The sequence below is a fragment of the Bos indicus x Bos taurus genome, chromosome 23, assembly GCF_003369695.1.
Source record: "Bos indicus x Bos taurus breed Angus x Brahman F1 hybrid chromosome 23, Bos_hybrid_MaternalHap_v2.0, whole genome shotgun sequence".
Taxonomy (NCBI): Eukaryota; Metazoa; Chordata; class Mammalia; order Artiodactyla; family Bovidae; genus Bos; species Bos indicus x Bos taurus.
The window spans coordinates 46,344,636-46,355,842 of record NC_040098.1 but is presented as its reverse complement, the minus strand read 5'-3'; the positions used below and the strand labels follow the sequence as shown (position 1 = coordinate 46,355,842).

The following is an 11,207-nucleotide window of genomic DNA, read 5'->3' as shown; positions in this document are numbered from 1 at the left end:
TAGATACATACTTTGGAGATAAAATTATGCAAATTACTTCCTGAAGTATTTTCACAGGTTGTAAATGCTTAATGAAAGTCTTAGGAAATGACTCAGGGGTTAAGATTGTACAGATATCTTTCCAAAGCCATTTTGACAATCCCTAAGAGCCAAATAAAGATTTGTGAAATTCTCTAATAGGATCCAATGGAGGAGGCTTTGAGTGAGAACAAAGATTCTTGATTTCTACTCCAACTAACAAACTAAATGAACGTAGCTCATTAACGTTTGCTCTCACGCCCGTGTGTGTGTGTGTGTGTGTGTGCGCACGCGTGCACGCCCGTGTGTGTGTGTGCTGTGCTCAGTTGTGTCCAACTCTTTGTGATCCCATGGACTGCAGCGCACCAGGTTCCTTTGACCATGGGATTCTCCAGGCAGGAATACTGGAGTGGGTTGCTATTTTCTCCTCCAGGAGATCTTCCTGACCCAGGGATCAAACCCTCACCTCTTGTGTCTCCTGCATTGGCAGACAGATTCTTTACCACTGCGCCACCTGGAAGACCCAACTTTCATGCTTATCTGTTCATTTGGAAGTCACATTCCAGACCTGATTCTATGTACTATAGTAGGCTTTCCTGTGCAAAATGTACTATAGTAACTAAATATTTCCAGTCTATAATTTACTCTGATCATTGGTTTTCCTATCATATATATGTACATAAATATCATTGATATAATATATATTTCTTTGCATGCTAAATGAATCTCCCAATTTAAGAGAGAGCTTCCATGTCGTCTTCCACTGCGTACATGAAGACCAGTATTATGCTGTGCCCAGGACTGCTGTTCAAAAGTCCTCATTGTCACAGCTAAAGAATGGACTGATTCGATCTGAATAGTTGGCTGCAGACCCCAGTCTGGAGGAACACACTTCCCAGGCCTCTGCTCCGTCTGTCCGGGAGGGTGCTGCTCCTAGAGGATAAGGCAGAGAATGTTGTCTGACGGTCCAGCAATCTCTGGGAATCTTCAGAGGAAGCGATGCTGTTGGAGAGCTTGTCGTGACGACTGGAGCTGGAAAGTCCAAGGCTCCTGGGTAGATGGACATCTGGGTGTTTTCAGAAGCATAGTCACAGCTGGAGAGGCTCTTTGCATCCCGCACGTTGTCACAGCATTTCAGGGTGGGGGGCTGGCAGGCCTGGTAGGAGACTCTGGTGGTGGTGGTGATCACCGTCTGAAGGGCTGGAGCGGCTGGCGGGGCGGTCGCAAGGTACCTGCAGGGGGGCTGTGGGGTGTGCTGAGGGTGAGTGGCCTCGACCGGGAACTGTCCTTGGTCCATCCTCTCCCCTGGGCCAGCTTTTCCAAGGGCTGGTTTCCAGCTGTGCTGGTTACTGGTGAAATCACAGCTCCTCTCAAAGCTGCTGTAGGTGTTGACGTTGTACGGCAGCGCATTCAGCTGAACCCAGTCCGAGTCCTTAGGGATACTGCCGGCATCTTTATAAAAGGTGGGATACGGGCTTGAATTTGCATACCCAGGACCTGCCAATTCATAGCTGCAAGGGGGCCGGGGCAAATAGATTCTTGGGTTCGAATACTTCTGAAAGGGTGGTACTATGTCTCCCTGGAAGGTGGTGAGGTCGCAGGTAGCTTTGCAAGCATCCGAGTTTGGAAAGGAAAGGCAGTGCTGGCCCGAAACAGGGAAGCCAGCGTCAGGAATCACATCCAAGCCCTCTGGGTTCTCCAGGGAAGGGATGTTGTTGAAATGTCTGCTGTGATCCTGATTCTCTCCTGCCTAAAGAAATGACCCAAAGTTTTTATTTGTAAATAGAGATGTAAATTACATGGACATCTTCACCTGTCAACAGTCACCAACCAACCAAATAACAAGCAAACACTTTCCGGGCACCCAGTCCAGGAATTTCACGGCTTGAGCTCAGTCTTGAATTCCACGCTGCTGACCTCAGAGGGTCCAGGATAGCCTGGGAGGGTGGGTCTCAGTGGTGGACGATCCTGTCTTCCGCACACTATGTGCAGGAGAGCAGAGGCTTAGGAGCCTGCCGCAGACGTGGGTTCAAATCCTGCCTGTCCCTCATGAGTTAGACAAGTTACCTACTCTCTCTGAGCCTCAGGTTCCTCACTTAAAAATGGGGCTCAATAACCGTAGTTTCTTCTTAAGGCTTTTGTGATCTTAAGAAGTGTAAATCTCTTTGCCTGTATGTCATGGCACATAGAAAGTGCTCAGACAAGACCAGTGCCTCTTATCTTCAGGCAAATATTCTGCCTGCTTGGCATACTTTGGTAGAGAAGCCAAACTGGCTCAAGTTGCACAAAGAACTTTTATCTGTTCTACGTTAATAATGCAAAGGGCCCTCTCAAAGCTGTACTGTTAACTCACTGGGATGCACCTATGTTTTTCTGTATGACCGTTGGATAATTGCCCTTGTAGTAGAATGTCAGCTCATATCCCCAGTCTATCATTAACTGTAGAGATATTCAGCTCTTTTTTTTTTTCCCCAAGGAGAAGAAGGGATTAGAAACCCTATTCAAAAATTTGATTCATTGACATTTTGTTAGAGACATAGAACTTTCACATAAAATCAAACCTTTTAAATTAAGTTATGGCATTCCTATTTAGCGTAATTCTCAGTGTATTTTCTGATGACGACAAATACAGACCACAAGTGTAACATCAGCTCCCCATTACCTCAGGTTCTCGAATTCTCCTTTTCTGTGGTTGGTAAAAAGAAGCCATCTGTCTCTTGATTGCACTTCTTCTAGCTTCCGTCTCTGATTTGCTCTCTGGTCTTGGGTGATCATGAACTCCCTTGGCCTGTATTAATAAAGGGATGAATCACATGTGTTCCTCTGCAGCGAAGCTGGGCAAAAATTAAATATGCCTTTCCCAACATCCCATGTTGTTGTTTTTTCAAAGAAACGGGGGGAAAAATTCTTAAACAAATAAAACTGCACTAATAATAGACATCTTAAAAGATGACCTAATAGTCCTTTTAAATATGAAAAGAACTATAACTAAGTTCACTCTTAGAGAGCACACAGTAGGTGAACTAATTTCTAGGAGCCTAGTAAGGCTAGGCTAGAAGCCACAACACCTATTTCTGACCAGTTGAGCTGTATTTGGTTTGGTTCAGAGTTTCTAAGGGGCTTCCCTGGTGGCTTAGGCAGTAAAGAATCTGCCTGCCAACACAGAAGACAGGGGTTCAGTCCCTGGGTAGGGAAGATCCCCTAGAGAAGGGAATGACAACCCACTCCAGTATTCTTGCCTGGAGAATTCCATGGACAGAGGAGCCTGGCAAGCTACAGTCCATGGGGTCAAAAAGAGTCGGACACAGCTTAGGGACTAAACCAGAAACAAGAGTTTCTGAGACACCTGGCAGGTGGCCTGGTCGCTGTGATACGATGAGACTGTCCATCTCAAACTGTGGGGTTCCCTCATCTACCTGAAAAAAGATCGCGTTGCCATCCAGTCGCCAGAAGTTGGTTACAGGGTAACCGCTGTGCCCTCGACAGGGGATCAACTCCAAAGCAGAGTGACAGTTGGGACAAGGCTTCTCTGCAACGCCAGAGGTGGTGAAATATTAATGATTAATATTAATAAATATTAACTATATTAATGTTAACAAAATTAATTAATTAATATTAATAATTCCCAGCCCCCCGGAAGGAAGGAAGGAAGGGGAACGCACTCACTGGGAAGGGGAACTCAGGCCTGCAGGGCCACCCCCACCCGGCCCCACGGCTTACTCTGCTGCTTCAGCCGCGCCTTGTCGCAGATGGCTGGCCGCAGCTGCAACCGCGAGCCGTCGGGCAGGGCGCAGTCCTGCGCACACACCACCACACCCAGGCACGACTTCTTGAGGATGTGGCCGTTGTGGTTGTTGGTGTTGCGCATGGCCCAGCCGCTCAGGTGGCGCTGCGCCTTCTTCTCGTCGCTGCTGTAGATGAAACGCACGTAGCCGTCCGGCCACTCGCAGAAGCGGTCAAAGTGAGCTGGCTTCTGCAAAGGTATCCAAAGACAGCAATCAAGTTTATTCACCCCAAATGCCATGCAGCAAGCTTTTAATCTTCTCCAAGCATATCAGGATGAAAACTGAGTCTTTTTAATTCCAGAAATACTGTAAAACCCAGAAGTCGTGCTCTTACGAAATGTCACTCATCGTGTGTGTGTACGCTTCTGACAACTGGCTATAAACTGATGCTTCTCTAGTGCTTCCTACAAAAATGGTACAGGTATTAGCTCTGGCTTTCATACTGCCCACAGACAATAGGCACTAGTGTTATCCCTATTTAACTGAATAGTAAATGGAGGCCAGAGAGCTTCATCGATTTGCCCAAAGTCACACAGCTGGTAAGATCTGGCTGTAGGATTTGAGCCCACACAGTTTGACTCCAGAGCCTGTCCTCCTTACCACCAGGTTATACCACTTCTTGGTATATTTACATATTACAAATATTTTTAAGGTAAGTATTAAAGTGCCAGGGCAGAAAGTGGTTAGAAAGTTCTTCACTGATATACACTTGAGCCTGTATCTTTTCTTCCATCCAGAGGTTTTTCTTCCAAAGCTCTTGGCTTGATACCCAGTACAACATGAGAGAGACAAGAACAGCTTCCCAAAGTAGCCTTCCAGGTTTGCATGCATACGTGCTAAGTCACTTCAGTTGTGTCCACCTCTTTGCCACCCCATGGACTGTAGCCCCCAGGCTCCTCTGTCCATGGGATTCTCCAGGTAGGAATACTAGAGTGGATGGCCATGCCCTCCTCCAGGGGATCTTCCCTACCCAGGGATTGAACCCATGTCTCTCTCTAATGTCTCCTGCACTGGCAGGTACGTTCTTTACCACTACTGCCACCTGGGAAGCCCAGCCTTCCAGGTTTACAAGGGCGTTACGATGACAGCCTGGCTATAAGATAAACCCGAGCACTTGGTAGAGCCTGCTAAGTCCTGGGCCTCTCTCCAGAGCAATATGGATTGTCATTCTCCTACAAAAACAGCTGCCTGGCTAAAATAATGTGATATCTAATAGACTGAGCACCGCTTTCCTATTCGTGTTTGGTGGTCCTTGTCCATATTATGCATTATTTATACTGCAATGTCTTTCTTGTTGTAAGTTTAATATAAAATTACCCTTTTGTGCACACTTACTATTTACCAGGTACTCTTTATGGCAGGGGTCTGCAAACTAGGGACCATGTGCCTAATTCAGCTTCCCATTTGTTTTAGTACAGCTCACAAGCTAAGAATGATTTTGACATTTTTTAATGGTTGAGGGGACAAATCAAAAGAGTTATATGTTGTGACACATGAAAAGTCACATGAAATTCAAATTTTGCCATCCATAATGAAGTTGTATTAGAACACGGCCATGTACATTTGTCTGCATTTGGTCTGTTTTCACTCTAGAGTGCACTAAACACACATGGGATGAGAGTTTAAGATCGTTATCTAATTCCACTGCTTGATGACAAGTGAATGACCCGGGACGAAGGCAAATTCAGGAACCGTCTCAAGGTCACACCTCGAGGGTAGCCCTTCCTCCTTGGGCTAGCCAGAGCAGGATCCTCTTTCTCCAGCCCAGAGCACCTGCCTCTTTAGAGACAGCACACTCACTCTCTGTTTAAGAACTAATCTCCCAGAGGATAAGTTCTTCACACTTACATGGGAAGTCTAGAAAATCCTTGTGAGAGAACCCATCCTTCCCTTACTTGGATATGGCTCTTTTCTAAAATACAAGAACAGATTCCCCCCTGCCCCGTGGGGATTTACATGGACAGAGGTCAGTAAGAAGGAGATGCCCTTGCTGTACTGAGGTCCACTTTCACAGAATGGCAGTGTGACCCTAAAGTAGGCAGGCTTGAAAACAAACAAATAGATTTCCATGAATGTGTACCCCAAAAGTACTTATCTCTTTGAGAGGCTACACAACATTGCTAATGAATTGCTGTCCACCTGAACACCTGCATGGCACGTATAGATGCTGAATAAAGGTCAAGTCTCTCTCACTCTTACCAGGGCATTGCCAGAAGTCCACCTCTGCAAATGCTTCCGGGTCACTCCTAATTCTCCTTCCACTACACCCAGGACTTTAAAGTCACTCCCCAGTTTTTGCTCCCAACCACCGTGACCAAGCATAACTGCCCAGCCCATTCCTGGGACTTGGCTTGAGACCCCTTCCTTCTGTTAAAAATGAAAACAAATTCATCCTAAACAGATGACTTTGATTTTCTCCTCACTAGAGAAGTAAACTCAGAAGTTGTGTCCAAAACCTGGATTCCAGAGGCTGTCTGGGCACCTGTGACCTGGTTAGCATGACTACAAAGCCCCCCAAAAGCCACGCTTCATCCTGGCAGCCAGGATAAATGGCCCAAGTCCTGCTGTTTAAGATTCAGTCACTGCAATTTATGGACCTATCTCACAGTTCTGCTGCGTGAGAAGAGGTGGCATCTATATTCACCAAGATGCCCCTCCACCTTTCTAGTGGATGTCGAAGAATGGACAAGGAAGAGTCAGCGGATTTCTACCTCCGTTAAAAGAAAGTGAGGGACGAGGTGTCAGGCTCCCGCCGGCCAGACGACCTGAAACGTGGAGCCTAATTGGACAGTTCCCGCTCCTTTCGGTGTTTTCAAAAGGGTTCGAGGAAACAGGTGGGAGAAGACACATCTCTAACCCCAGCTCTGCCATTTATGGAGTTCCTGAACACTGGCGGGCTCTCAGGGATGTGTATTTTTTTTTTTTTTTGGAGGGAGGGTGGTGGTAGGGCGGCCTGTTCACAGTCCCTGCCAAGACATCCCTCCTCTTTGGATGGAGAGCGGCGCGCGCAGCGGGTTTCACGCACCTGCGGCATCTGCGGGTCGTTGATGTCCCAGCTGAGCTTCATCCCGTAGGACCACGCGCAGTCCGCCAGCTGCGCCTCCGGCGCCGGCATCCGGTCCTCCTCGCGGGCACTCCCGGCCAAGGGTCCTGAAAGACACAAGAAAAACAAACCAACCTAGAGCTGCCCAAGATTGTTTTCCCCCTGTTTTAAAAGCAAGTGGAGAGAGAGACAGACAGAGAAGCCGATTTAGAAATGCAGAAGCGGCGGACAGGGGTTCAGGGAGGCTCGGGTGGAGCCCTGTTCTTGGTCGCAGTGCTGAAAAGTCTCCACCTGGAGCACACCGCGGCGCCAGGCAGCTGCCCGCACGTTTATAAAGGTCCCCCGCCCAGCGGCCCCGCGCGCTGTGCTCCGCCTTTCCTCGCTCCCCGCCCGCCAGGGCCGGTCCCCCACTTCCAGGCAAGGCGAGGGACGGAGGGGAGGTGGACCTGAGCCCTCGAGGTGACGGGAAAGTGAAGCCTAGACGGGCCAGAGTCGGGGGAGGTTGGAATGTCTAGTTTAAGTTGAAAATCATGTTCATTTTCCTAACTGCGCCCCATCTCTGGGGTTTCCGACTGGATTTAGAGAGAGGCTTTTGAGACAGAACCTTTCCAGCAAAGTCCCCAAGAGGCAATTCTCAGTCCCCAGGCAGTTCGGGAACCACCTCTAAACGCCTGGGAGGCCGAGCGCCCTTGTCCGAGAAGATGCGCGCACGCCTACTAGCTTTGGGGCGCGTTCTTTTCGGGGATTTTGTTCCGGCTGATGTTGTTGTTCAGTCGCTCAGTCGTCTCCGACTCCCTGAGAACCCATGAACTGCAGCACGCCAGGCTTCCCTATCCTTCACCATCTCCCGGAGCTTGCTCAAACATGTCCACTGAGTCGTGATGCCATCCAGCCATCACGTCCTCTGTCGTCCCCTTCTTCTCCGGCCTCTCAGTCTTTTCTGAGTCAGTTCTTCGCATCAGGTAGGAAGTGGGAAGGGGAAGGAGGGGGGAACTCTGCGGCCCCCAAGCGCCCCCTAACCTGTATTTTCTCTGCCGCCCTGGCTACTTCTGAGCCTGTTTTCTTTCTGCTAGGAAAAGGATCTGAGGCTAGGGGATTTCTCAGTCGCCATCCACATGAAACGACCCTTTTAAAAAATAGTATTTTTTCCCCTCCCTAACCGCGTAGAAATCGTCGTGGAAATATCACAACAAAATCGTATTTACACCCATTCCGTCTGCGGAGGCTCTGGAGACTAGAAGAACCAGGTGAGTGCGTAGGGCGCTGTGGGCTTCCCAGGGCTGAGACCAAGCTTTCTTTAGCTGTGCACCCACTTCCTTAGGGTGATTGGAAGGGCCCAATACAAGAAACCAATGGAAGGGGTTTAAGTTGCTCTTTGGCCGCTTCGGTTAGCGAGGGAGAGTGGGTTTCCAGAATTCATTCCCTGCGCCTTTGTTCTTGGGGATGGCACGCTCCTTCTACCAGCATAGCCAGACAGAAGTGACCTGTTAGTTGCGCTGCTGCTGCTGCTGCTAAGTCGCTCCAGTCGTGTCCGACTCTGTACGACCCCACAGACGGCAGCCCACTAGGTTCCCGTGTCCCTGGGATTCTCCAGGCAAGAACACTGGAGTGGGTTGCCATTTCCTTCTCCAATGCATGAAAGTGAAAAGTGAAAGTGAAGTCGCTCAGTCGTGTCCGACTCTTCGCGACCCCATAGACTGCAGCCTACCAGGCTTCTCCGTCCATGGAATTTTCCAGGCAAGAGTACTGGAGTGGGGTGCCATCGCCTTCTCCGGTTAGTTGCTCAGTCCTGCCCAACTCTTTCCGACCCCATGGTCTGCAGCCCACCAGCCTCCACTGTCCATGCGATTTTCCAGACAAGGATACTCTAGTGGCTTGCCATTTCCTTCTCCACTGATCTTCCCGACCCAGGGATAGAACCCGGGTCTCCTACACTGCAGGCAGATTCTTTAGGCAGCCAGATGGAGGCCGGCTTCTAAAGATGTTCACTGTTAGAGGAGGACGCTTGGAACCTGCATCCCGCCAAATCCTCACCCCCGCGCACCTAGAATTTGGCATCGCGGAGCGCGCATGCAAATGCAGCGTGGCACCCTAAGGGAAGGACGCCCAGTCCAGCGCCTCTTGCAGGATTGCAGCCTCTTCTTTGGCGAAAGGTGAGGAAAGAGATGCGCACTTACAACCACAGGAAGCGAATCTCGTCCATGCTCCCAGTCTTCTTAACTTTCCTGGTGGAGGGCAAGTCAAACCAACAGTGAAGTTCGACTCAGAGCCGCTGCCGTTGACGGCGCAGGGGCAGAGAATTCCCAAGAGGGTAAAAGCCAGATTTGGGTAATGACACGAATTTTCTTCTCTCTAGTTTCAAGCTGGGATTCTCTGCTCCCACCCTCCCCCAAACCCCCCTCCCCGCGCCAAGCAGAGGCGCAAAGTTCTTGTAAGAGAAAGTGACAAGTTCATTCCCCAGCCTCCCTACCGCGATCACCCTGCCCCTAAAGTTTCTATGTTCTTGTGGGTCAGCGTTTCTGATTAAAATCATTCACAGAGTTGCCGCGAAAGTCTGGGAGGAAGCGAAAGTCTGGGAGGAAACAGAGAAATGTGTTCACTGTTCACCCACTAGTTTGATCCACAGACTTTCAGTGTATCAACCGCGCACTGAACCTCCTGGCAACTTCTATAATTCAGTTCCTTTTTGGGTTGTCTTCTTTTTCCACGGTTAAAATTACTGACCCTTCTCTTTTCATTTATTTATTACAAATCGACATTTCTTTGTCAAGTTTAAGATAATATTACGTTTTAAAATGTTTTAAAAACATTTTAAAGGAGGTCAAGCCAGTCAATCCTAACGGAAATCAGTCCTGAATATTCACTGGAAGGACTGATGCTGAAGCTGAAGCTCCAATTCTTGGATCATCTGATGTGAAGAGAGCCAACTCATTGGAAAAGACCCTGATGCTGGGGAAGATCGAAGGCAGGAAGAGAAGGAGTCGACAGAGGATGAGATGTTTGGATGGCATCACCAACTCAGGGGATATGAATTTGAGCAAGCTCTGGGAGTTGGTGAAGGACAGGGAAGCCTGGCATAATGCAGTCCATAGAGTCGTAAAGAGTCAGACACAGCTTAACAACAAAATGTTTTTAATATAACTTCAAAAACGAACTTAAAATCACTTGTGAAAATATGTAGAAACTAATTTCTGGTCTTACTGTAACCATTGTTAAACTATTGCTTTTCTCTGTAATTTTGGAATATTCCTAGAGAGTCCTTACCCTTCAAAAATATAAAAAAGCACAATTAAAGAAAAAGAAAGCCAAGTCAATTAATCAAGTACTTTTTTTTCTAAATAGATTCTGGTATCCAAAGAAAAGTCGTTGTCTCTACTGTATTTTGTTTGAGCAGAATTAGAATATATATTCCAAGTTGTCCTAAAATCATGTCTGGGTAAAACATGTTAGTAAAAGAAGTTAATCAAAGTGAAAACATAAAAAAATAAATAAATGGTGTTGTCTGTGTTGTTGTCTTTAATTTCTCCTGAATTTTTGAATCCATTAACAACCATGTAGTTTGAAAGGCTGTTATATTTTCCCTACAGTCTGAAAATAATTGATTAAAACTTTTAAACTAATATCAAGAAGACTTAAATGTCATACATTATATTCTTACTGTATTACCTATTTTATTCTCTAAAATAAAGTGCATTTTAACTGTATTTGATTATTTGTTATCAACCTTAAAATTTTTCTGCATTAATACTTACATTGATTCAGAACACTATATTCACAGCTGATTTTGAAATCGTAGTTTATTAATTTAAAAGCAAAGGAATCTAAAAGTTTGGTTTATATTTAAATAAGTAAATTACCTCATATTTACCAGGAATGGATATGATGAGCTTTGAAGCAAGTACTTTATTGAATGGACTGGAGATACAAGGTAGAGTTCAGGGCTGACTTGCAGAGATTCTGGTTATATTAAGTTTACCTTTGATGCAAACAAATATCTTCTGTAAAGGTCATGACACCAAGTACCCACCGCACCCAATTATCATACAAGTTAATTTTTTACAAGGAATGTTTGGATCTGAGAGGTCCTTTTGTCTGCTTTTTTTTCTTTTTTTTTTTTTTAAAGAAAATTCCAGTTCAACTTATTTTGTCACCGTGTTCCCATATCAGACAAACGATCAGCCTAAACCTGGTACACATTCCTGTGGGGCTAAAGTAAGTGGGCAGAAAACAAGCAGACTGGATGAAAATGTTTATTTTATTTTGACTGAGCACAGCGAGGTGTGTATATTTTAAAACGCTTTCTTTTTAAAGTCACAGTTTCGGGTACAAATCTGGTTCCTATGGGGAAAGTTCGGCTTCAG

General features: G+C 46.8%; 2 protein-coding genes across 2 annotated transcripts in view; one reads left to right on the top strand and one right to left on the bottom strand.

Moving 5' to 3' along the window:
- Window positions 1-559: 559 nt before the first annotated feature.
- On the bottom strand, window positions 560-9,049 carry GCM2 (glial cells missing transcription factor 2). The gene is made up of 7 exons (XM_027524512.1): window positions 9,024-9,049; window positions 8,007-8,080; window positions 6,829-6,953; window positions 3,739-3,991; window positions 3,435-3,547; window positions 2,681-2,806; window positions 560-1,768 (listed from the first exon to the last, which is right to left on the bottom strand). The coding sequence occupies exons 1-7, from the start codon at window positions 9,047-9,049 to the stop codon at window positions 827-829; spliced, it is 1,659 nt and encodes a 552-aa protein (XP_027380313.1). The 3' UTR covers window positions 560-826.
- Window positions 9,050-10,719: 1,670 nt separating this feature from the next.
- Window positions 10,720-11,207, top strand: part of SYCP2L (synaptonemal complex protein 2 like) — a 62,176-nt gene continuing 61,688 nt past the window's right edge. The window contains exon 1 of the mRNA XM_027524511.1: window positions 10,720-10,744. Within this exon, the coding sequence (XP_027380312.1) occupies window positions 10,720-10,744 (25 nt within the window). The remainder of the gene's footprint in view (window positions 10,745-11,207) is intronic.